Source organism: Monodelphis domestica, chromosome 5, assembly GCF_027887165.1.
Source record: "Monodelphis domestica isolate mMonDom1 chromosome 5, mMonDom1.pri, whole genome shotgun sequence".
In the NCBI taxonomy this organism is placed as follows: domain Eukaryota; kingdom Metazoa; phylum Chordata; class Mammalia; order Didelphimorphia; family Didelphidae; genus Monodelphis; species Monodelphis domestica.
In genome coordinates, this window is record NC_077231.1 from 224,391,462 (window position 1) to 224,418,637 (window position 27,176).

General features: G+C 34.9%; 1 protein-coding gene across 1 annotated transcript in view; it reads left to right on the forward strand.

The window, feature by feature from the left end:
- The window catches only part of CNTNAP2 (contactin associated protein 2), a 2,768,972-nt gene that overhangs the window by 2,238,530 nt on the left and 503,266 nt on the right, over positions 1-27,176 (forward strand). Inside the window, exon 15 of the mRNA XM_007504517.3 lies at positions 23,128-23,255. Coding sequence (XP_007504579.1) covers positions 23,128-23,255 — 128 coding nt within the window. The remainder of the gene's footprint in view (positions 1-23,127; positions 23,256-27,176) is intronic.

Below are 27,176 nucleotides of genomic sequence, written 5' to 3' on the forward strand. Positions count from 1 at the left end.
CAGCTAATAAGTATCTTGGGCCAGATTTGAACTTGGATCTTCCTGACTCTAGATCTAGTTCTGGGGAGGTTAGAGAAGGATGAGAGAGAGTAATTTTCTTGTTCTTTTTCCTTGTCCCATAATGACTCTCATCAAGGGCACTGGATATTCACAGATTACTGTGGATATTAGTTAATTCTAAAAGACTACTTTATGTTTCCTAAAGTGGAAAGAACACACACAAACACACACACACACCCTCTGTCATCAGAATAATGTTTTGACATCATAATTTTAAAATCACCTTTAAATTCAGTATTTTACAAACAATTTTAAATATTTTCTCCTAAGATGTCCAGATGATAGCAATTCCATACTCTGACATATATGGCCCTTAGCAATTTGGCCAGACAAAATGTCCAGACTTGTTTTATAAAATTTATCTATAGGAACTCCATATTTAAGGTTCATTACTAGCTGTTTCCTGATCTCATTATTTTGCTTCCTATCTGTTTATAGTTGTATAAGCAGTCTTCAAAGGTTTAAATTCACTTCCTTCTCATCTCTGTCTCTCAAGAATTCCTCTATCTCTTCTCTTCTCCCCTCAGAATACATTTCTTCTATGACATCTTCCATATTACCCACACTTATTTATGAGTGCCCTGTCTCCGCAATGTTCCCCTTCTGATATTTATTAGTCAAATTGTTATATCACACAGAATAATATAAGCTTGCAGACAGGACTGTATTAATTCTGCCCTTGCATCCCTAGCACCTAGAATAATACCTAGCACATAGTAGGTCTTAATAAATCTTCCTGGAATTCAGGTGAATTAAATAGAGTTTGTGACATTCAGTTAGTTCTCTGCCAAAGAGCCTACTGCCATGGGCACCCCTTTCTCCTAAAAGTCTTAGTGTTCCTTATCAATAAGTTATCATGTACTGGGATACCAAAATTTTCTCTCAAATCTTTTGTTCAAACTTAGGTTCATTACTTTCTGGGATTTTGAACTGGAAAGAACCAAGGAGCTTATAAAAAAAGTAAATGATAAATTTGCTTCTTAGTGGCCATTATTATAGCTGTAAATTAAAAATATTTGCTCAAACCACCATAGTACATTTTGGTAATGGAATACTATTGTGCTATATGAAATAATAAGCAAGATGATTTCAGAAAAAGCTGGAAAGATCTGCATGAAATGATGCAGAAAGAAATAAGAATTGGAAGAACATTGTACACAATAACAGTAATATTGAACAATGATTATCTGTGAAAATTTGTCTACTCTCAGCGATGAAATGATTTGGGATTATGCTGAAAGACTTTTTATGGGAAATGCTATTCACCTCAAGAGAAAGAATTGTTGTAGTCATCTTTCACATCAGTGTATTTTTTGTTTTATTTTGGGGTTTTAGTTATGTATGATTTTGCTCTCACAACAATGTCCAACATGGAAATGTGTTTTGCACAACAATAAAAAAATTTGTTTAAAGAATTTTAGCTGAGACTTAAAGAAAGGCAGAAAAAATAAGGAAATAAAAAGGGATAAAAAGCATTTATTATCTATTATATGACTGCTTATCTATCTTCTTTGCATGTTATCCTAATCGATAAGCATATATGAAGTACCTACCTTGTGCAAGCACTGGGGTAACTGAAAAAGGCAAAAAGAAGAATTGGAATCAACTTCTTCCCTTGACACTTACTAGCTTTGTCACCATGAGCAAGTGAGTTGAGGTCCATGACACTCACTTTTTTTTCCCCTCATCTATATAAAGACAATATTAAGTTAGATATCTTTAAAGATCTTTTCCATCTCCCAGTCTATGATCTCATTTTATTCATATCCAGAAGTCAGCATGATATAATGGGAATACTGGCTTGAGATCCTAAAGACCTGAGCCCTAGTAGGGTTCTGTTATTAACCACTTGTGTCATCCTGGACAAGTCATTTAACAAACTCTCTCATCCTCAGCTTCCTCAAAGGTAAAATGATGGTGTCAGACCAGATCATCTCTAGAGTCTACCAGTTCTTAAATGCAGTGATTCAAAGGGCAATGCCATAAGCAATGCAGTTGCCTAGCAACATCTAGTTACTCTTTTTTGTGATGTGGTGCATAGTCCACAGAGTTAATTATCAGGTTTGGCCAGTACATTTAGGAGAGTTGTTGTGTACTCCTTACTATTAAAAAAAAAAAAGCTAATGGACTCAATGGCTAAATAAATCAGTAGAGGTCATGGCTCTAGCCTATTAGCAGAGAGAAGGGAAGAAACAGCCTTTGAATACTGACTTCCTCTTAACCAGGAACCTCTACAGTTTTAGGTGTAGGAGGAAGGGAAGGAGAGTAATTTCCTTTTTAGTGCTTTGAGCTCATATTATTTACAATGGAACACATATCAAAGAGAAAATCCTTAATAGAAATTTTTGGTGAGAACATTAACTAGGCTGCATCCTGTGCTTGTTTTCCTGCCAAGTCCTGAAGGACTCCACATTCATTAGGGCAGCCCTTTCTCAGTGTCATTGAATTGTAGAATCATGAGATAATATATGGGAAAGTTCTTTGTAATCAGAGAGCCCTCTCTTAATTCAGGCACTTAATAAATGCTTATTGATTGATTGATATGAATGTGGGCTATTTATTATGGTTATTATAGGAATTGTTAGAGCTGGAAATCTCCTTTAGTTCTCTCATAGTATAAAGTTAGAAGTAGGAGATTATATATAACCTGATTCAGCAGCCTCTTTTACAGATAAGGAAACAGATGCAAAATGTCCCACCATTCATAATGATTTCTTCTTCATATTAATGCCAATCTTTATTAATAACTTTTTATAGGATAATACAGTAGAAATATCACTGGATATTGAATCAGAGGATCTGGGATCAAATTTAGCTTTATCACTTATTACCTGGATAGCCTCGATTAAAATATTTAATCTAACTAAGTTTCTTTTTCTAATTTTGTAAAGTGAGGAAAGAGACTATATAAATGCTAGTTTTGTTATATTTTTATTATCATGCAAATCATACTTTCATATTGGTCATTTTTGTAAGAGCCTACTCATACAAATCCAAAATGGCAAAATAAAACCATAAATACACTGATGTGTAATGTAGTATGCTTTAATCCACATCCATCAAGTTCCAACAATTCTTTCTCTGAAGATGGATAGCATTCCCCATCATGTGTCTCTCAGGATTCTCCCAGACCATTGTATTGTTGAGAGTATCCAGGTTTTCACAGTTGATCATCTCACAGTATTGCTTTTACTGTATACAATGTTTTCCCAGTTCTGCTTATTTTACTCAGGATCAGTTCCTACAGATCTTTCCAGCTTTTTCTGAAAAAAATCTTGCTTATAATTTCTTATAGATCAATAATATTTCATCACTGATATGTACCACAATTTGTTCAGCTATTTCCCAATTGATGGACATCCCCTCAATTTCCAAATCTTTGCAACTACAAAAAAAGCTCCTTTAAGAAAAAAAAGCTCCTACAAATATTGTGTACAAATAGACTCTTTTCAATTTTTGTTATCTTTATAGGTTATAGACCCAATAGTGATATTATAAGATCAAAAAATAGGCACAGTTTTATAGCCCATTGTGATAGTTCCAAATTGCCCTACTGAATGGTTAGATCCACCAACAATGCATTAGTGTACCGATTTTGCCACATCCCCTAAAACATTTATTACTTTCCTTTACTGTCATCTTGACCAATCTAATAAATATGAGGTGTTATTGCAGCATTGTTTTAATTAGCATTTTTCTAATCAAGAGTGACTTAAGACATTTTATATTATTGATGGTTTTGACTTCATCTGAAAACTGCTCATTCATATCCTTTGATCATTTGTCAATTAAGGAATGGTTTGTAGTCCTGTAAATTTACCTTAGTTCTCTATAAATTTGAGAAATTAGGCCTTTATCAGAAATATTTGTTATGAGATTTTTTGCAGTTTATTGTTTTCCCTTCTAATCTTGGTTACATCCGTTTCATTTGTACAAAAGTCTTTTAATTTAATATAATCAAAATTATTCATTTTACATCTTATAATACTCATTGTATCTTGCTTGGTCATAAATTCTTCCCTTCTCCAAAGAATCTGCAAAGTAAACTATTCTGTGTTCCCCTAATTTAGTTATGGTATCACTCCTTATACCTAAATCATATATCATTTCTGACCATATCTTGGCTTAGGGTGTGAAATATTGATCTAGACCTAGTTCTTGTCATACAGTTTTTCAATTATCTCAGTAGTTTTTGTTAGAGTGAACTCAGTAGATAAAGAGCCAGGCCTAGACAGGGGGTGCTAGGTTCAAATTTGCCTTAGATACTTCCTAGCTGTGTGACCCTGAGCAAGTCACTTAACTCCCATTGCCTCTCTGTTACTGCTATTCTTCCATGGAACCAATACATAGAATTGATTCTAAGACAGAAGGTAAGGATTTAAAACAAAAAGAATGAGTTTTTATTCCAAAGCTGAAGTGTTTCAGTTTATCAGCACTAGATTGCTGAGGTCATTGACTCCAAGTCTATCCCATTGATCCACCCTTCTATCCCGTAGCCAGTACCATATTGTTTTGAGGATTACTACTTTCTTCTATAATTTGAGATGTTGTACTGCTGGGCCACCTCCCTTTACAATATTTTTCATTAGTTCCCTTGATATTCTTGCCATTTTAATACTATTTTTCTAGTTCTATAAAATAATTATTTGATAGTTTGATTGGTATGGCACTGAATAAGTAAGTTAATTTAGAAAGAATTTTCATTTTATGGATGCTTACACATGAGCAAGTAATATTTTTCCAGTTGTTTAGATCTTACCTTATTCATGTGAAAATGTTTTGTAATTGTGTTCATATTATTCCTGGTTTGTCTTGGCAAGTAATTTCCCAGATTTTATATTATCTAGAGTTATTTTAAATGAAATTTCTCTTTCTATATTTCTTGCTCCTGAACTTTATTGGTATTATATAGAAATGCTGATGATTTATGTGGATTTACTTTAAATCCTGTAATTTTACTAACATTGTCTAATCTAAGTATATCATATCATCTGCAAAGTACTCATTGCCTATTTTAATTTTTTCAATTTCTTTTTATTTTCTTATTATTAAAGCTAGCATTTCTAATACAATATTAAATAATAGTGGTACTAATGGGAATTTTTAATTCACTCCTGACGTTATTGAGAAGACTTCTAAATTTTTTCCTTTGCAAATGATACTTGCTGATGGTTTTAGGTAGATAACTACTTATAATTTTAAGAAATGACTCATTTATTCTTACACTTTCTAGTATTTTTTCATACAAATGGGTGTTGCAATTTGTCTTAAGTCTTTTTTGCATCTGTTAAGATAATCATGGAATTTCTGTTAGTTTGGTTATTGATATGGTCAATTTTATTGATAATTTTCCTAATATTAAACCAGCCCTACATTCTTGGTATCAATCCCAGCTAGTCATAGTGAATGATACTTGTGATATAGTGATGTAGTCTCCTTGCTAGTATTTTATTTAATTTTTTGCATCTATATTAATTAATGAAACTGGGCTTTAATTTTTTTCCTCTGTTTTTGTTTTTCCTGGCTTTGGTAACAGTTCCATATTTGTGTCATAAAAAAAATTAGGAAGATTCCTTCTCAACCTATTTTAGCAAATAGTTTATATAGTATTGGAATTAATGGCTCTTTAAATGTTTGATAGAATTCACATGTCAACCCATGTGGCCCTGGGATTTTTTCCTAAGGAGTCCATTGAAGGCTTGTTCAATTTCTTTGTCTCAAATGGATTATTTAAGTATTCTATTTCCTCTTTTGTTAATCTGGGCAATTTATATATTTTATAAATATTCATCTATTTCATTTAGATTGACAAGTTTATTGGCATATAATTTGAAAAAATAGCTACAAATGATTGCTTTAAGTTCCTCTTCATTATTGGTCAGTTCACCCTTTTCATCTTGATACTGATAATTTGATTTTCTTTTTTTTTATTTTTAATCAAATTCACCAATGCTCAATTTTCTTGTAAAACCAACCCCTAGTCTCATTTATTAGTTCAATGGTTCTCTTAATTTCAATTTTATTAATTTCTATTTTAATTTTTAGGATTTCCAATTCAACTTTTAGTTGGAGATTTTTAATGTGTTCTTTTTCTAGTTTCTTTTAGTTAAATGCCCAATTCATTAATCTGATTTCTGTATTTTATTGATATAAGTGTTTAGAGGTATAAAATTTTCTTTAAGTACTTGATTATTCTTTCCATGGATCCTTATTGATTATAATTTTTATTGCATTATTATTTTAAAAGGATGTATTTATTATTTCTGCTTTTCTGTACATAGTTATGAATTTTTATGGACTAATACATGGTCAATTTTTGCGTAGGAGCCATGTAGTGCTGAAAGAAGGTATATTCCTTTCTATTACCATTTAATTTTCTCCAGAAATCTATTAGCTCTAACTTTTCTAAAATTTCATTCACTTCCTTGATTTCTTTCTTGTTAATTTTTAAATTTGATTTATCTAGATCTGAGGGGGGAAATTGAGGTCCCCCACTAGTATAGTTATACTATCTATTTCCTCCTGAAACATTTAATTTCTCCTTTAAAAATTTGAAGGCACATGATATTACTTCATTGTCAATAGAACCTTTTAGTAAGATGCAATCTCTTTCCTTATCTCTTTTAATCAGATCTTATTTTGCTTTACCTTTGTCTTTTTTCTTTTTTTTTACTTCAGATTATAAACAATAAATTCTGCTTCATCCTCTTATGTTTAATCCATATGTGTCTCCCCAACCTGAAATATATTTCCTGTAAATAACATATAGTAGGGTTCTGGTTTTTAATCCACGCTTCTATCTGCTTTTGTTTTATGATAAGTTCATCCTATTCATATTCACAGTTATGATTGCCATCTGTGTTTACCCCTTCACCTTATTTTCCCTTTTGATTCTGTTCTTTCTCTTTTTCTTTTGTTCTTCATAGGCATTCTATTTTTTACCATCTCTATACTTTCCCCTCCCTTCTATTGTCACCCTCATTGTCTTATTACCTTCCTACTTCTCTATAGGCTAAGATGAGATACTATAACTGAATGATTATAGTTGTTATTTCTTCTCTGAGCTAGTTACAATAAAAGTAAGGTTTAAACATTGCTCATCACCACCAACATCCACCCCTCCATTGTAATAGTTTTTCATACCTCTTTAGGTGGGATAATTTACCTCATTCCTTTTCTCCCTTCCCTTTTCTCTCAGTACAATCCTCTTTTTCACATGATTTTTTCACATATGGTATTGTCCTAATTAGTTTATGCCCACATTTTCTGTGTATAATCTTTCTAAATGTTCTAATACTGATAAAAAGTTTTGAGAATTACAAATATCATCTTTCTGCATAGGAATACATACAGTCTGACCTTAATGAATCATTTCAATTTTCTTTTTCTAATTTACCTTTTTACACTTCCTTTTGGTCTTGTGTTTGCACATCAAATTGTCTGTGTAAAGCTGTCTATTTCATCTTAAATGCTTGGAAATCTTCTATTTTATAAAATGATGATTCTTTTCCCCTTAAAGAATATACTCAATTTTATTGAATAGGTGATTCTAGATTGTAAACCTAGACCTTTCACCTTCTTGAATATCATATTTTGTGGCAACTTCTAGATCCTAAGTATCCTGTCTATAGATCCTGGATTCTTGCATCATTTTCTCCTTGGCTTGGGGGCTCTTGAATTTAGTTATAATATCCCTAGGAGTTGTCATTTGGGGATTTACTTCTAGAGGTGGTCTTTTGATTTCTATTTTACTTTCTTGTTCAAGAATATCAGGACAATTTCCTTTGATAATTTCTTGTAACATGATGTCTAGGCTTTTTTTATCATGCATTTCAGATACTTCAATAATTTTAGATTGTCTCTCCAGTATTCATTTTGAAGCATTATTTTAATATTTTTTGAAAGTTTTCCTTGCTTCTGCTCTGTCATCTTGGCTCTACCTACCTAAATGAACTCTATGATCCTCCTATCATTAAATTTATGGTCCTACTTTCCTCTTTAGACTTATTTTTGATATGGAATAGCTAAAACTCAGAAAGTCTAAGCAACAGGTCAATAATTAATGGCAATCAGACTAAAACCCAAGTGGCAAAATGTGTCACTGGGTCTTAATGTTTCTTACAGAAATTAGATGATTCAATCAGTACTTAAAGGAAATGGTCTCTTTTATTTATGATGTTTTCAAGAAAGACTTTATATTAATATGAAGGATGTAGAGAAACAAAGATAACCAGGAAAGAATATTAGGGCACCTCAAAGACTTCCCTTTACATAAGACCCAGAACAAACAATACAGTAGCATTGCAAAATAGGATTTTCTTTCTACAATAGGATTTACCATTCTCAAACTGGGGTTGAGGCTACCATCTTCAGAGCAGTATTGGGAAGGGAAATGGTGCTATAGAAGCAGTATAAAACCAAGAATATTGCTCATAAGCAACATGGCTTGATGATCCATGGCCCTTGGGTCAGGGCAGATACTAGAATAGTTGGTGTCTATATTAGTCTGAGAAAATACCCCTCAAGTATCTTATATAGAGCAGAAGAGTCCTGCTTAAGTAAGTCTGACAGTTTCCATCCTAAGGTTCAGAAAGGGAAAGCCGAGACAGCTAAAAAACTAGCTGTTTCTAGCCTGAGTTATCCCAAGTTTATAAGTATCCATATATGTATATGTGTATTGAGTAATGGGGCAACTAGTTGGCTCTTTCTCAGAAGATAGAGTCAGACCTAGAGATTGGATGCCTTGGGTTCAAATGTAGCCTCAGACACTTGCTATATGACCCTAGGCACGTCACTTAATGCCAGTTGCCTAGCCCTAACCCTTACTACTCTTCTGCTTTGGAACCAATACTTAGTATTGATTCAATTGCAGAAGGTAAGGGTTTAAAAATGGCAGATATATATGAGAGGGAGAGAGAGCAGATCAAGAAGTGGTGTGGGTATCACACAAAGGAAGAGTTACAAGATTGAAGGTATGCAGATATATTTTTAATAATGAAATTGGGTGGGGAAAAGAGTGTGGGATGCAACCCACTTTTATGTTTAATTCCATTATTAGCTCTCAATTCTAGTTAATAAAAAAAACAATATATGGAACCCTGATTTGTAGCATTTCTAAGATATAAATGTCCATACTAAAGATTTAACAATCAGTTCAAGAGTTGCAGGTGGCTCCAGTATAATCCTTAGAGGACTTTAATTAGAGCAGGTAGACTTGGAAAAAGAAAGACTATAGCATCAGATATCAGGATTCCCTTCCACATCTTCTTTCCAAAATGGATTTATAAATTGTTAGAGTTAAAAGTTCCTTTAGAGATCATATCATCTAACTCATTTTACAAATAAGGAAGCTGAGCACTATTAGTGTGATCATTTATATGATATACTCAATATGTATATTGACTATACAAACTCATTCTCCAGTAGATTTGTTATCTCCATTACATTATTTCACTGATGACTTTCATTGACTTGAAACTGTGCTTGGAGCTTGGCCCAGGAGTGGAATCTGTTACCCCTATTGATTACTGTGTTTGAGGCCATCTCAGTTGGCATCAAAAGACCAAAGCTTTTTGCCCACAGCTTTTTTTGTTCTTTGGAGCTATGGTGACCAATATCACCCACTCCAGGAGACTTGGAAGGATGGTGAAATGGAGATCAAATACCAGGACAAGAATACTAAGAATATGAGGAATCTGGCCAATATTGCTCCAATATAACAACCAGTTCTCCTCTCTTAATTCTTTCTAAGATAGAACCTCTTTCATTTTATCCATGGGCAGAAGAATTTAGGTAGGAGCTCCAAGCTGAGTTTGGGGATAGCCCTTTGCCATTCCATTTTCCTGCTGAGCCCCATGTTCCCAGCCTAACTGAAGTCATTGCCTCTGGTCTGAAGTCATGAAAGGTTCAGAAGGGCTTTTCTTGTCTATTAGGCTGGGAACTTTTTTAATAAATAGAGTGTAACATGTTTACTTCCTTTAAAAAATTCAGTCATGCACATTTCTGAGGGCCTTTCTCAGTTTCTCTTATGTTTGGGAAGATACCTATGGAATGAACAAGCTGTCCATAAGTTCTTTCTTACACTCATCACATGAACATTCCATCTTCATTTTTTCCTGGTACATTTCATTGATGGCATCCTTTACCTATCTCCCTTGTAATGTAAAGCTACTCCTACCATCCATGTTTTTCCATTGTTTCTGGTGATCCTCAATATCAGTTATTCTGATACTGTGCTATTCATGGGGTGTTCAGAGAGAAGCACCTCTGGTGTGAGAGCTTGCTGAGCCCCTTTCAGGGCTTCTTTTCTCCTTTGATGTCTATTTGCCATGTAACTTTCATTTGTAGCTCTAAGAAACTGGAGCATGAACAAAAATCAGTCACACACCAGTAAACCATTTTGGCAGATGAGCTAAACCAGGTATAGGGTAACCAAGAGTCCTTGAACATGTCAGTGAGTTGGGGAATGTCTGACCCAAGGATATGAATACTTTTCACAATGAAATGGGCAGATGAAAACAATTCTTTCCAATGGCCACAAGGCAAGCTCTGTGGAGCACTTAAAAATTGGTCAGACATCAAAGAAGTCAAGGTCATTCATTGCATCCTGAGTCATCACCAGTTGTCCTGACATTTGTCTTGCCACTGGACTCTGGAAGACAGATTGAGGTGATGACTTTGTGCAATTCTGTCTCACTTCAGTTCATACACAGGTCAAGACATTACCCTATGGTGGTATTGGTCCTCTTCAAAAACAAAGGACAAGCAGCCATAACCACAATTCCATGACCCCTAACCATAAAACACCAGAAGAATGTTTATTTTTAAAAGCTTGTAATTTGTTTCTTCCTTTCATCAACCCTGTGGTATATGATGTCAAAATGATAATTTTTTAGGAAAAAAAACTGTTCCCTACAGGCAAAGCAAAACTACAACCTCTCTCACATGCACATACACACACACACATACACACACACACCACACACACACACATATACACACACAAAGCCCAAACCCTTAATTATAACAGAGGAGTAAAGTAGAAATGTCCCAAAGAGTTCCAGTGGATTAGGAAATCTTCCATCTCTCACTCCATTAGTAAATGCATACTGATAAGTTGTTTTAGAATACATTCAGGCTTCATTTATTCAACCAAATTATTGAACATCTATCCTATCTGAGGTCCTCTGCTAGATACTATGGAGGAAATAAAACCATATAACATTCTTGAAGATGATGACTTTGTCCTCAATGAGCTTGTGATTTAGTAGAGAAAAATAAATCATCATTTGCTGAAATTCTTATCAATATTGAGAGGGCTCCTTAAAAAGAACATCTAAGGAAAGAGAATAATTATCATCCCTTTTTTAAAAAGCTCTAACCAATTCTCTCTGAAAAGGAGTAATTGAATCTGTAATTACTGTCTTTGCACCAGGGACACAGACATGGATGCTAGAGATCTAATTGTGATGGTTGTTTTCTTAATTACCTTAATTGCTTTGTAGAAAATTCTACCTTCCATCCATTCAGGAAGATTCAATAGCTTACAGTGGCTGTAGACACCATTAATACTATTTGGGAACTTTTACTTTGTGGTATATCTGAAAACTCTGATGCTTATTTCATATTCTAACAATCTAGCATGTTGGTGGAGCCCTCTTTTATTTGCCTGAGTGAAAAAAACAACTGTTAAAAATACAAACAAATGACATTATGACAAACTCTTTATAAATACCTGAAGTCAGGGCTGGACTATTGAGTAAGAGGAAGAGATAGCTACCCATATAGTGTGACTTCAGGTATAACAGGGAGGTCCTCTATCACCAAAATTCATCTCCCACTGTCTCACCAATAAATATATTTCTAGAATTGTCACTTTGTTCTTTTGATTTGAGGCCCCATGTATGTTATAGTGGAGAAATTTTAGGGAATACAGCATTACAATAAAATTGATATTCATATGGGAGAGATTGGGTATAAATCAATATCTCACACCCAACTCCAAGGTAAATTCAGAATTTGTGAATGACTTGAAAATAAATTTGCAAACTACAAGTAAATTAGGTGAACACAGAATAATATATCTGTCAGATCTTTGGGAAAGGAAAGATTTCAAGACCAAGCAAGAGTTAGAAAAAAATTACAAAATATAAAATAATTTTGACTACATTGAATTAAAAAGATTTTGTACAAACAAAACAAATGCAATTATAATTAGAAGGGAAGCAACAAATTTAGAAAAATCTTTATAACAAAAACCTCTGACAAAGATCTAATGCTCAAATATGTAAGGAGCTAAATCAATTGTATAAAAAATCAAGCCATTCCCAAATTGATAAATGGGCAAGGGACATGAAAAGGCAATTTTCAGATAAAGAAATCAAAAGAATCAATAAGCACATGAAAAAGTATTCTAAATCTCTTATAATTAGAGAAATGTAAATCAAAATAACTCTGAGGTATCACTTCATGCCTAGCAGATCAGCTAACATGACTACAAAGGAAAGTAATAAATGTTAGAGGGGATGTGACAAAATTTGGACATTAATGCATTGCTACTGGAGTTGTGAATTGATCCAATCATTCTGGATGGCATTTTGGAACTAAGCCCAAAGGACTTTAAAAGACTGTCTGCCCTTTGATCCAACTTTAATACTGCTGAGTTTATACCCCCAAAGAGATAATAAGGAAAAAGATTTGTACAAAAATATTTATAGCTGCACTCTTTGTGGTGACAAAAAAAAATTGGAAAATGAGGGGATGCCCTTTGATTGGGGAATAGCTGAACAAACTGTGGTATATGTTGGTGATGGAGTACTATTGTGCTATAAGGGATAATGAACTGGGGAAATTCCATGTGAACTGGAATGACCTCCAGGAACTGATGCAGAGTGAAAGGAGCAGAACCAGGAGAACCTGGTACACAGAGACAGATAAAGTTTGGCACAATCAAATGTAATGGACTTCTCTACCAGTAGCAATGCAATTATCCAAGACATTTCTGAGGAACCTATTAGAAAAAATGCTATCCAAATCCAGAGAAAGAACTGTGGGAGTAGAAACACAGAAGAAAAGCAATGCTTGATCACATGGGTTGATGTGGTCATGATTGGGGATGTAGTCTCTAAACGATCACCCTAGTGCAAATATCAATTATATGGAAATAGATCTTGATCAATAACACATGCAAAACCAGTATAATTGTGCATTGGCTATGGGAGGGGATTTGGAGGAGGGAAGGAAAAGAACATAAATCATGTAACCATGGAAAAAATTCTCTTAATTGATCAGTTAAATAAAAATTAAAAATTATAATTGACATTCATAACTGGTGTGTCCAGAGACATTTATTTCATTTATTCATTTAGTCTATTCTGTTATCCAAGCTTCCCAACAACACTGAGATAGATGCTAAAGTTATTCTAATCTCCATTTTAAAAATGAAGAATGTGAGACTTAGGTTAATAGACTCATCCATGGTCATATAGCTGTCACAGGTAAGATTTGAACCCAAGTCATTCTGATTCCTACTAAAGCACTTTTCTGCCATATACTGCCTGGGAAAGCCTTCCTGTTGTTTTTGTATATTTTCATTGAGGAACTTCTCAATGATTCTTATGATCTTTGTACAGAGAAACAAAGAAATTGAGGATAATAATAACAATTACAATGCAATAGTTATAATTAATAACAATTATGTGGGATCAGGATATGGTGCATCTCATTCTTGTTGTGCTATCTAATGCCAAAGTTGTTCTGAAGATACTTTCAGTGAACCTATTGAGTATAAACTTAAGTTGCAATCTTTCGATTGCACTAAATAAATCAAGTACGTTGTTGTTGATGATGCATCTTCAAAATATTAAATGTTATAAAATGATAATGGTTTAATCACTTGTTCACTTTGTTTCTATTTAAACTTCATAGAAAAGGATAAGAGGAAAGTAAAATATAACCCTTACTCTCAAGCTTCTCAAGTAATAATGGAGGATACAACATGCAAGCAACTATTTTACAATACAAATGGGAAGTAATCAATTATGTTTTAAGTTGCTATTAATACAAAGCCTTCATACCATATATTGCTTAATATATGGGCTGAGAAACAAAAAGGGTGCACAAAAGCTCCACAAGCATTAAGTTCAACTCATTTATCAATACAATGAATATTGAAGAAATAACCAGAAAGCACCTGTATTGATTATTACAAAGTCTCCATTTTCAAAATCCTGGCTTAATTACACACGCAAATGTATTAAATCGATAACAATAGTGTCAATTCAAGAAATTTTATCTCTACATGGAAAACTTTTCTTTATATAAAACATGAGAATAACTCAATGATATCTAAAATTATTGCTGTACAATATGACATTTTCTCAGAAAGCACTTTAAAGCCTGCTATTAGACTAAGTAACCTTAAAATCATTATTACTCCTAAACAGAACTGATTATGGCACCCATTTCAAAGAGGGAAAACCAAATCATGTTAATTACTTGATGTCATTGGATGACATGATGTTTCAGAGCTTAGTTAAAAAGAAAAAAATAAGAAAAACATTAAATAGCTTGTTCATCTAATGGAAACTTTCTTCCAGGAAAAAAAAGTCCAAAAAGTCATTTGGACTCGATAACAACCAAATCCTTAAAGATACCATGGATAATTAGAGGCTAAAGTCCCAAAGCTTGAATTGAGAGGTCAAAATGAAACAATGGATGACAGCAAAACAAATATTTTAGTCTTTTCCAGACATAAAATTTTCAAAGAGTCAGAGTCTTCTCTGGGAGGAAATTCTATTTGAGAGAATCTGAGATTCTCTCAGATGTGTAATCACATTGGCTCTCCCCTCCAGTTCTTTTTTAACCATAAGGAAGGAGGAGCCACAGGGGCAGGCAGGGATACTGAGGAGCTATGAGTTTCAGAGTTGATTTCATATTGCAGAAGGAGAATGCTTTATTCTGTATATGACAAGATAATATTGGCATCCTGAAGTAAAAAGAACAATAGAAGAAAAAGTCATTTAGGGCAATTAACACTTTAAAATACCAGCTTTAATTTATACTTTTAGGCAATGAAATTAATAGCAATAAAATTAAAAGGTATCCAAACAAAAATCCCATGCAATCTAAATGAAGTACAGAGCCTATTTCTCCTAAGTAAATACAAAGAGATTAACTATTTTCTTAAAAAGATAACTGATGGAGATTCTCAGATTATATTATAGATGGATTAAAAAACTTTCAGATCTTCTTATGTAACAGAGACCACTTCATCTAAAAAGGGTAAAATAAATAAATAAATGTCAGGAGATGTACTCCTGTGACCTTACAGCTACTCCATAAGACCTGAAGGAAAGCATCATCACCATTCTAGTAGCTTTGTTCTCTCAGCTTTGTTTTTATGATCTCTCTTTTAGTACCTAAAAACATTCAATACTACTGTGCTTCAGGAAATGAAGGGAAAAACTCCAAATCTCTAAATTTTATGGGAGTCCTAGCCATTGTTTCCCTCTTAAGAGTTAGACAACTGTGCAATATATCACTATAGACCGTAAAAATATATCATCTACTAAATACTTAGAAAGACAATCAAAATGGCCACAATTATCCACCAAATCTCATCATCCTTCATAACTAACAACAAACTACAAATCCCTGTACTACACATTCAAATCCTATATACCCTTAAGAATGTGAGAAGAAAGTGTTTCGAATGGCCCTGAAGACAATAGAAGCAAGTACTGTGGTGCACTTAGACTTTGGTTAGAAACTAAAGAAGACAAAGTCAACTACAGCATCCCAACCCATCACCAATCAGTTTAACTTTTGTCTGGCCACTGGATTTGGATGACTCTGGAAGACAGAGTGAGGCTGATGAATTTGTGCAACTCTACCTCCCTTAAACCCAGTAACGTCCAAGTCAAAAAGTGTCACCCAGTGATATTTTGTTCCTCTTGGATTATGAAGGACAAAAACCAACTAACAAACCCTTGAGAATTCAGGAAGCTAATTTACTATAAGCAAAACATCATCCTAGACAAAATTGTAGCTCAGAGTTACATAAACATAAGTGTTCTTAGTGAATGCCACTAAACTATGCCAAATGAAAAATTCTCAAAACCTGAAAACCAGTCAAAAATTCAAAACTATATGGAAAGAGAAAGATATTTAGTCCTTGATACTGCATTTACTAGCAGACTTAACCAGAAAATGTTTTCATGAGCCCAGATGAGTATATTCAAACACTGAATTACAAAAAGTCATTTTATCCACCCATGTAATAGACCATCAGACAAACAGGATAACCACGTGTTCTCTGCCTATTTCTATCTGAACACAAGATGAAAGCAGGGCTGATAACAATGTTAATAAGAGCCTATATTGAATGAATTAATCCATTGGGTCCTATTTGGGAAGTTGGATATGTTCCCAGGGAAAGAGTAAAGGAGAGTCACAGTATTGAAAGACCAGCCTGACAGTTGGAAGAAAAGGGAGAGGGAAAGGCAGCACCAAAGGAACAGAAGGAGAAAGGATAAAAGGCATAAAAGTTCTTCCCTTATTTAACCATCTTGCTAGGAACTGATCATGAATGTATTTTCTGTACTCTGTCATGAAGCATGAGATCACAACTGTTCAGCAATAAGCCACTGTCTGTTATTACTTTTTAAAATGGCAATTTGCTTCTTTAGGGTCAGGCATATCTTCTTTTTTAAAAATAAATATATCGCTTAAATGTGTTTTCCAAATTGAATTTTGTTAAATTGAATCACACATCCCTTTTACTTATATTATAATCTGAGATATATTTCCATAGTAAAATGTAACATTTGGGTGTTAAAATATCACTTTTCAAGTCACCTCTTCCAACCTTTAGGTTACTGATCAATAAAGTGAGGTTTCCCTTTCCACATTAATGAATTTATGACAACTCTAAAATATTAAGACAAATTAAACCCTTTTAATTCATATATGTATATATATATATATATATACATATATTTTTTTAAACCCTTTCCTTCTGTCTTAGAATCAATATAAGGCAGAAGAGTGATAAGGGCTAGGTAACTGGGCTTAAGTGACTTGCCCAGGGTCATATATCTAGGAAATATCTGAGTCAGTTTTGAAACCAGGACCTACTGTCTCTATCCCTGGTTCTCTATCCACTGAGCCACCAGCCTGTAGCCCAATTCTAATGTTTATTTGTAAAAAAGGTTGTTTTTTTTTTGTAATCCTCCTTAGAGACTATATAGAATTGCAGATAAAATACAGTAGCAAAAATGATTATGATTACCACCATTTTGAGGGAAATTTGAGTAGCAAATCTTCCATTTCTTTTCAAAGATAGACAAACCTTTTCTTCTTGGTCAATTCCCTATAAGAGATTTCTTCACAGAAATAGCTAATAAAAGTATGAAAGCTGTATCAGAGAGGCAGTGCTATGTCACTAGGACAACAAAACCATTCTGCCTCCTTAAGAATGAAGGCAAGGGATTTTGCAGCTTTTTGCAAGCAAGGTATTAGGCCATTCAGTTCTTCCACTCCTGCTAGAATTGTAGACCAGATTCCATCCAGTTGTTGCTTTCATGAAAACTGACATGCACTAAAAAATATTCAAAATTACTGAAATTTGTGAATTTTCTGTGCGTTGTTAGTTTTTTTTGAGGGAGTGTGTGTGTGTGTGTGTGTGTGTGTGTGTAGGTTTTTTTTTCCTTTCTTCTCAACTGAGCTAAGGGCAAGACAAAACTGTCTGAAGATTTGCTTGACTTCTCAGCAGGACCATAAAAGCAAAGACCAGAAGATAAAAGTAGAACAAGACAAACCTTCTTTAGGAAGATAGGACTAAAGTGAATTTAGAGAACAGAAATCTTCAGAACAAAGCTTCCTTTAGTGATTATAATAACAGGAAGAAAGTTGGCTCAGAAGAGAAATAAACAGCAGAGGGAATTTTAAACACACAGTCAGAATATATACGCATTCGATTTTGGACTCAAAGTCATCTGTGGCACATAGATTGAGAGTCAAAGACCTGGGCTTTGACATTAAATGGGCAAATTGGGGCAAGTCCTAAAATCTAGTGAATCTTAAAATCTACTGAATAGTAAAAGTAGTAGTAGTAAGAGTGGTAGTGATAGGAATAGCCAAGGGGTGATAGAGAGTAGCAGTAATTAATGATAGTAATTATTATTAATAGTAATTAACATTTTCAAAGTGTCTTAAGGTTTAGAAAGCCTTTTACAGCTATTAATACATCTACCTCCTCAAAACCACACTAAAAGGTAGGTGTTATTAATCCCTATTTTATAGATAAAGAAACTAAGGTAAAGAGAGTTAAGCAATTTGCCCAGGTTCTCACAGATAAATGTATGAGGTCAGATTTAAATTCAAGTCTTCTTCATTTTGGGCCCAATGCTCTATCCACTGTACCACCTAGCTACATATGTGTGTGTATAAATTGCATGTGTATATTATAACATATCATATTTATTTATTTATATTTATATGTGCATACACATGTCCCCCATTAGAATGTAGGTCCCTTGAGAGTAGTAATTGCTTCTTGTTTCGTACTTGTATACCTTGAAAAAGAACTGGAAAAAATTGAGCACTTAATAAATCCTTGTTGATTGACTGATTGATCAACTGATTTAAAGGAAGTAAAGACTTCTAAAAGATAGGAATGAAGAATAGTTCAGGCTAAGAATAGGAGACCAATACAAAGGAATGGAGATAGAAAATGAAGTGTCCTGTGTGAGAAAGAACAACACTATTAGCTAGACCATGGAGTATGGAAAGGGGAACATTACCAATACTACAAACAGAACAACACTAGTTAAATCACTTAACCTTCCCAAACTTAAGTTTCTTCCTATGTAAAATGGAGAATTGAACAAGATGATCTCTAAGATTCCATATTGCTCTAGAGCCATGATCTATTTCTTCTGAGGGGATCTGGGACTTCCTTTAGAGAGTAGAATATTAAACTAAACCTTGAAAGAAGCCAACCCCCCAAAAAAAACAAAGATAGTATAGGTTTATTTTTAGATTACTGAAAGTAGCTATCAGTTTTTGGACTTAAACAGGAATAAGGTCTAGATCGGTAATCAATACCTTTTCTTTGTGTCTTAAAGCCTACCTTAAAAAGAAAATAAAAAGATATTGGTCTTAACACTCAGAATTGGGAAACTCCAAAGCCTAAGGTCGATACTGTGAGATTTTTGTTGATTTTTTTTCCTCCTCGAGAGTAATTTAAAATGATCATAGAAATAACAAAAGGGCATGGTTTGCAGTCAATTTCTATAGACTTTGGTTTGGACCTGAGGACTTGATGTCCCACAATCTTATAGAAAGAAGTAAAGTCAATAATGATCACAGCTGGTTCCTGCTTGATCCCAGTTCTGATTTGATCATAATACTGCTTTTTTATTTTATTAGTAGAAGAAGAAAGCCCAGTGAGGCAACAAAGAAATAGCAAAAATTTATTTGAGCCTGCCAGCTTGGTTTTCATTGGCTACAGCTGAATTTCATCAATGTCCTGGCAGGTGAGACAGTGTATTTTCATGGCCATTTTAGAAGTTTATCAAGATGACTAATGAACTCTCTGACTCTAAGACTTGGGGAAAAAATCTGAATTCTCTCTCCACAAATAGCCTCCAACCTGCCATGCATTCACCAAAGAATGAGAAGTAAATCTCTTTATCTTGTTATTGTACTTTAATTTGTCCTTTACTTTAAAATAAATTGCTATTCTTTGCCTCCATGACAGATAGTTTTACAAAGTGGCTAGGCTGCTGGACTTGAAATTATGAAAAACTTAGTTTAAATACTACCTCAGGGACTTATTAGTAACATAACTCCAAAAGTCACTTGACTCTCTATGAACCTTAGTTTCTTCATCTCTAATTGGAGGAAATAATGCTTATAGCACTTGTCACAGAGGAATGACTTGAAGACCAAATGAAATAATTTATTAATGCACTTTGCCAACTTAATGGTACCATATAAAAGTCTATCATTACTGTACAAATACCTTCATCTTTCCCAATGCCCATTCTATGTATAATTTCAAATTTAGGGTTAGTTTGGCAGAAGTAAAAAGTATATAAGGATGTAACTTTCAAGACTTTTCTTAATTTTGTTTTTTTTTAGAAAATGTCTTCCTATAACTAAACTGAGGTGCTACATGGCAGTGTATAGAATTTTGGACTTAAGTTCAAATCCAGACTCAGATCCTTACTAGTGAGATACTAGATGTTATTAACAGAGGTAGCTGTGGCTCTGTGGTTGAGTAATGGGTCTGGAATCTGAAAGACCTGAGTTTCATGAAATTCATCCTCAGATACTTCTTAACTGTATGATCCTAGTCAAGTTACTTAATTACTTAATTGACTGACAAAAATAGATCTACTGGAGGCAAGAATGACAAAAACCCTCTAGTATCTTTGCCAAGAAAATCTAATAGATTGCTATGGTCCATGAGGTCATGAGTTGGACACAAATGAACAACTACATATCATTATTAAGCTATGCATATGCAACTGAAGCAAACATACAAGCCATAATTTGGTCTTAGACAGCTACAAGACAGACCTCTGAAAGCTATTCTCTAGCACTAGTTCTCTATATATGACATTCCTTCTCTCTACTTTCCCCTTCCCATCTGACACACTTTCCAAAAGTTCTACAAAAGGATGTGGGATGAGGGTGTTGGGAGTGCATGGAGAAGCAGAAGAGCTTCACTTAAATGATTCAACCCTGCTTTATAATTAGTGATTTTTGCAACCAGTGCAAGTTTACCAAAATGGTGTCATTAATTCACTTGATCTGGGTGAAGGGTACTAATAGACTCAAAGATACCGCTGAGAAGGCTATGGTAGTGACCTGAAGTCACCTTAGTCCACCAGAATGGGATGAGGAGGCGGAATAGTCAAATAGACAAGCAAAGAAGGAGGTTTCTACCAGTTTAAGAAAGAGGGGGAGGAGAGCAGCTGGGTATCTCAGAAGATTGAGGACTATGCCCAGAGACAGGAGGTCCTAGGTTCAAATCTGCCCTCAGATATCTCCTAGCTATGGTCAAGTCACTTGACCCCCATTGGCTAGCCCTTACCACTCTTTTCCCTTGGAACCAATACTTGGGATAGATTGTAAAAGGGAAGATAAGGATTTTAATTCCGGAAAAAGGAAAAAGAAGTAAGCAGTCCTTTAGTTTTGTTTAAAAAATGACTCTCCTGTGATTTCCTCAATGAAGGAAGTCCCCAGTGAGGAATCTGTGCACATAAAAATTGTCTCTGGAATCTGCAATCCTAGAGAATTCCCAAGGGAAATGGGAGGTTAGACATCTGGGAAAGGAGAGGTTAGGTATCTTGGCAGAAGGAAAGTACTTGACTGGGTTTATTTTCTATCTCTTAGACTATTCTGCCTTTCAGCTTACTGTTTAAGTAAGTCCTATGGCTAATTAGTTTTCCCCTTGTTGACTCAACCTTTGTACAACTCACTTGTAGAGGGGGAAAGAGTATTGATGGATCTCTCCAACCCATTCCTTTTAGTTAGGGTAGAAGAAAGCCATTCTATATAAGGACAACCAGGCAAGCCACAAAATGGGTAAAATGGGAAACTGCTGGGGGACTCCTGGATCAATAAGTAACCTGGCCTGAATGGAGTTTCTGATGGCAAGGGGGAAAGGAGAGAGCTTGATTCCTCTAACCCACTTCCTTGTCAGAGAAAACATTTGATTAGAGGTCTCTTATTGCCTTCCTAACCTCTTAATATAGAGCATCTGAGGTCAGATTGTCTCAATAGTTCCATCTCACCTTTAGCCCAGACTATTATGGGTCTCCAATTTTTGCTATGTCTCAGCTTCCTCTGCCTAAAGGAAATAATGAGGTACCCACTTAGCAGGAGAGCAGTGAGGCTTAAATATGTAGGACAGGTGGTATAGCTCTTAGTACCTTTGGATCCCCAGAGAAGCTTTCTAATCTCCTTGCCTACTCCCTGCCTCAGGATAGTGCTGGAATTCTTAGTTTGGCATTATACAAGTAATGGTAGCTACATTTATTTACATAAAATACTTGGTATGCATCTAATTAGCTCAGTTGTAAGTTTTATTTTATTACAATGTCTAATTCTTTTCATGTGTCTTTGAGCTACCTGGTTTATTACTATGTAGCCTGGTGATTACATAAGATGTTTAAAAGTATTAGAGGGAATGTAATTTGTGCATATGTTCATAATAATTTTAGTACCTGTTTCTCCCCCTTTTTGGTGACTAAAGATCCCCTTTGAGGAAAATAGAAAGAAATAACATGACATAGTAGATATAACATTGAACTTGAAGTTAGGAAGACTTGAGTTTAAATCCTGCCATAAATGATTAATGGTATTTGTGACCTTGAATAAGTCACTTAAGACCTTATATAACCACTTAATAGATGTGCAAAGCAAAGGCAAACCAGGGTTTAACTATTAGGGATCTGATATGGACGAAATTAGAAAATATCTATAAAGCACTCTGTAAGCCCTAACACCCCACATAAATATTGACTAGTATGAGTTTTAAAATTAATATACAATAGCTCAAGTATTATATTTATAAGATGTATTAATAATAACAAAATTTAAAAAAGAACTAGCTAAAAAAGGTGCTAACCTAGCCCACTTGCAAAAGAGAGAGGGAGGTGAAGCCTCAGAAACTTACACAAATGTGACCATGAAATGTGATGAAGAGATTAAAAGGAATTTTGGGAAATACTAAGGGACTTCTGGGTGATGAAGTCCAAAGGTTCAAAATCTCCATTTATACACTAGCGTTAATACTATGTGTTTGACATTCAACAAGTCATCATGGGCTTCAGTTTCCTCATCATTAAAATGATGCTTTGGGACTTGCTGACCTAAAAGACCTTTCTAACTCTATATCTAAATTCCAATTAAATCTTCTGTACAACAGTATCTCTCAGTGAGTCTCTGAAAAACTGAGTAATTATTTCAGGACATACATGGCTACCCCAACTCATGGTTTTAATTTGTTTCTTTTTGCTTGTTTTTTTGTTTGTTTGTCTTGTTTTGATTTAGGAGAAAGGACGTTGGTTTGTTATCCTACAAAGATCATCTGCCTGTGAGCCAGGTGGTAGTTGGTGACACTGACCGACCTGGATCTGAAGCCAAACTGACTGTGGGCCCAGTCCGCTGCCAAGGAGACCGTAAGTTGGCTAAGTAGCTATTTGGCAAGTGTTCTTCTCTCATGGCCTTGCAGCTTGTTATTTCCAGGTTTCTCAGGGTATCTTGAAATATGGGTGTACTCTCATCCTTGAGCTCTGCTGGAAACCTCATAAGTCAGTTCCCTCACAGAGCCAAATGAAGGACCAAATAGATATGTAGGGTGTAGGGAGGTAGCCATAAAATCTCTAGCACAGGGGCCCAGATTTGGGCATAAAATATGCCCATTAATCTTCCTTGTATTGTATATGTAGCAACTTTGACTACCTAAGTTTATGGTGATATAAATAGGCATACTAATAGCATAAATGCAGCATTCTACAGCTGTGATGCCATTGAGGGCTGCTGTTAATACCATTAGTGAGACTATTTACATCGCCATAAACTAAGTTTATGGCAATATAAATAGCAGCATTATGGCTTAATGTATCATCGCAAACTTGGATTATGGCCATGTAAAGTTTGACATTATTGCCATCAAATTTCATCATCGTCAGCCCTTGATGATACCTTGTAAACCAGATTGTTTCCTCAACTGTCTGTTTTTAAAATTAAGCAGTTCAAAGGGGAACTTGGAGCTCCTCCTTGACCCCTAAGTGGGAGGGAAGGGAGTGAGAATGGCAGAAGTCCCAACTAATTAAGATGACCATTATTGTCCTTTGATATCTTTCACTGTGCTTTATGTGCATCAGAAGAGAAAGGATGACAAGGCTAGGCAATCTACAAGGAGTGTCTTGAGCACACTTCTCCCTTCTCTAGTATGTACCATTGACACTTTTATTTTTAAGAGACTGGGTTTTCCTGGGTGGCCCAGGCTAGGAATGGAATGGTCAGTTATTGGCTTGATGCTGTGGTTGATTGGCATAGAAACTTGGACCTTCTGTTTCCAACTAGGATCAATTAGTTCCCACTTAAGCATCTTGGTAGTCCTTGCCCCACCTAGAAGAGGTTCAGTGTACTGGGGCCAGAGAGTGCAGCTCTAGACTTTTTTTTATAGCTCAGAATTCTGAAACTCAAGCAATCCAGGGGTCTCATCCTTTTCTAGTAACAGAAATTGTAGTCTATTGGGAATTATGAGCATGTGAAATCCATTTTTTAAAAACTCTTACCTTCCATCTTGGAATCAATACTCTATATTGGTTCCAAAGCAGAAGAGCAGTAAGAGTCAGGCAATGGAGATTAAGTGACTTGCCCAGGATCACACAGATTACAAGTGTCTGAGACCAGAAGGGCAAGGTTACTGAGCTGGGTGTGAGGAGACCTAGTCTCTGTCCTCACAAATCAATGGTATTTTAAAAGACCTCATGCAAACCCCTTCATTTCCTCATCCTTGATCTGTAAAGTACAGAGTACTACTTATTGTTACCTACAGGTTAGTAGAAAGGATAAAAGTGCCTATCCCTTGATTCCTCCTAAGAAAGCATCTTTTAAAATAGAATATGACACCTACTTCTGTAAATCATGGAATAGTTAGAACAACTCAGTACCATATTATCATATGCTCTCAGAGTAATTTCCCAAAGAAGACAATGATGTTGACGAAAGAGCTTATAATTGTCAGCTCTGAATCTATTTAATGCAAATTATTGTAATCTTGGGTTGAATCAAAAGGAATATATTATGTAGGTTTGGGAAGTTGATGATCCCACTCTATTCTGTCCTGTTAGATTACATGTAAAATCCCATTGTCATTTCTGGGAACTTCTTTAAAAAGAATATTGATAAGCTGGATACCTTCCAGAAAAAAAAAAACCAGGATGGGTTCTGAAATTCATTCTGTATGAGGAACAGTTCAGGAAACTGAGGATATTTTGCTTGAGGAAAAGACTTAAGGGACACCTAAATACCATCTTAAAGTTATTGAAGGGCTAGAATGTGGGAAAGAGATTTCATTTGTTCTAGTTGGTTACAGAGGATGAAACTAAGTAAGAATAATGAGTCAAAGCTACAAAGGAGCTAAATGTAATAAACTAGTCAATTAAGGTTTGCTAGGTGCCTACTGTTTACTCCACACTGGGTTAAGTGCTTGGGATGAGAAAAAAAGGCAAGAAATATCAGGAGATAGTTTCCAGTAATTAAAGCTGTTCAAATATGGAATGGCATGCCATACGAAAAAAAAGTGGGGTCATCCTGACTGAAAACCTTCAAACAATGATTGGATAATTATTTATTGTATGTATCAGAGAAGAGATTCCTTTCTGAGTACTAGTTGTACTACTTACATAGCCTCTGAACTATCTTCTAATATAGTCTGTAATGTTTCTAATGCAAAAGAGGGATGGAGCTTGTGATCATTTTTCTCTACTGCCATTTAGGACATGAAAAAAGGCAACCTTTTCAAAATAGTGCATTTGCAAGCATTTATAATATAATGCTGTTGCCTTTGCATACACAGACAGTACTTCAGAGACAAACACTAGGGACTATTTCTTGAGAAAAAGGGATTGTGGAGAAAAAAATAATAGTCTACTATCCAAATGAATAAAGACAAAGTGTGGACTTTACAAATACCAAGTGTTGTCCTATTGTAAATTAAATTGGTGTTCATTTGCGGCAGTGTTACTATTTATGATTACAGTTGTGCACAGGTGAAAGTGTAATCAATACATACTTCATAAAACTAGACTTATCTAGATGGAGCTGCTCTAAAGGACTGAGATGGGTTTTTGTGCGCAGCACTGGTCTCCAGCCCCATGACATTATAGTTATGCCATGTACAGTATATATTGATGCTGCCGTAAACCAGCAATTTCTCAAATGTATTTTCTCATTGTATATCTTTCTAAATAGCTGATAGTTACCTAGCTAATAACTAATGAAAATGGAATAATTATATATATATATATAAATTATTGTTCTTGAGGAAAAGAATAATTCATGTTTTGTGACACATATTGGGACCTATATACATGTATACATTATATATAATCAATATTTATGTGTATATGTACTTTTTTTAACCTTTACCTTCTAGCCTAGAAACAGTACTCCATATTGGTCCCAAGGCAGAAGAGGGGTAAGGGCTAGGCAATGAGGGTTAAGTGAACTTGCACAGGTCACACATCTAGGAAGTGTCTAAGGTCAGGTTTAAATCCAGGACCTCTGTTCTCTGGGCCCAGCTCTCAGTCTATGGAGCTACTCAATCCACCTAGCTGCCCTCTGCATATATCCTTTTAAAAATTATGGACATTCACCCTTTTCTACCAAACATACCCTAAACTCTCTCTCTTCTAGAAAGTACCAGTTGGTCAACAAGCATCTATTACTAAGCACCTCATTTGTGCCAAGCAGCTTGGTGGAGTGGTGCATAGAGTGCTGGGTCTGAAGTCAGGAAGATTAGTCTTTCTGGGTGCAAATCTGGTCTCAGAGACTAGCTGTATTTGCCCATTTGCCTTAGTTCCTCATCCATAAAATGAACTGGAGAAGAAAATGGCAGACTAGTCCAGTATCTTTGCCAAGAAAACTCGAAACAGGGTCATGAAGACTCAAACATGACTGAACAACACCAAAAAAAATGTTCTAGACAGTATGCTGTTCTAAGGATGCAAAGAAAGACCCCAAACAGACCCCAGGCTCAAGGAGCTTACCATCTAATGGAGGAAGACAATATGTCAACTACTTCATACAAATAAAACACATACAGGATAAATAGGAAATAATTTCAAAGGAGTTGGGGAATACTAGAAAGACTTCTTTAGCTGAGACTTGAAGGAAAACAGGAAATTTAGAACGTGGAGATGAGGAGAGAGACAGTTCCAGACATAAGAGATAGCCAGAGAAAGTCCTCTGAGATAATAAATGGAATATCTTGTGTGAAGAAAGCCAAGAGAAGCCTGGCAAGAAGACCAGTGTCACAAGATCAGCAGAGGATGCATGAGGGAGGATGTATAAGAGATTGGAAAGTT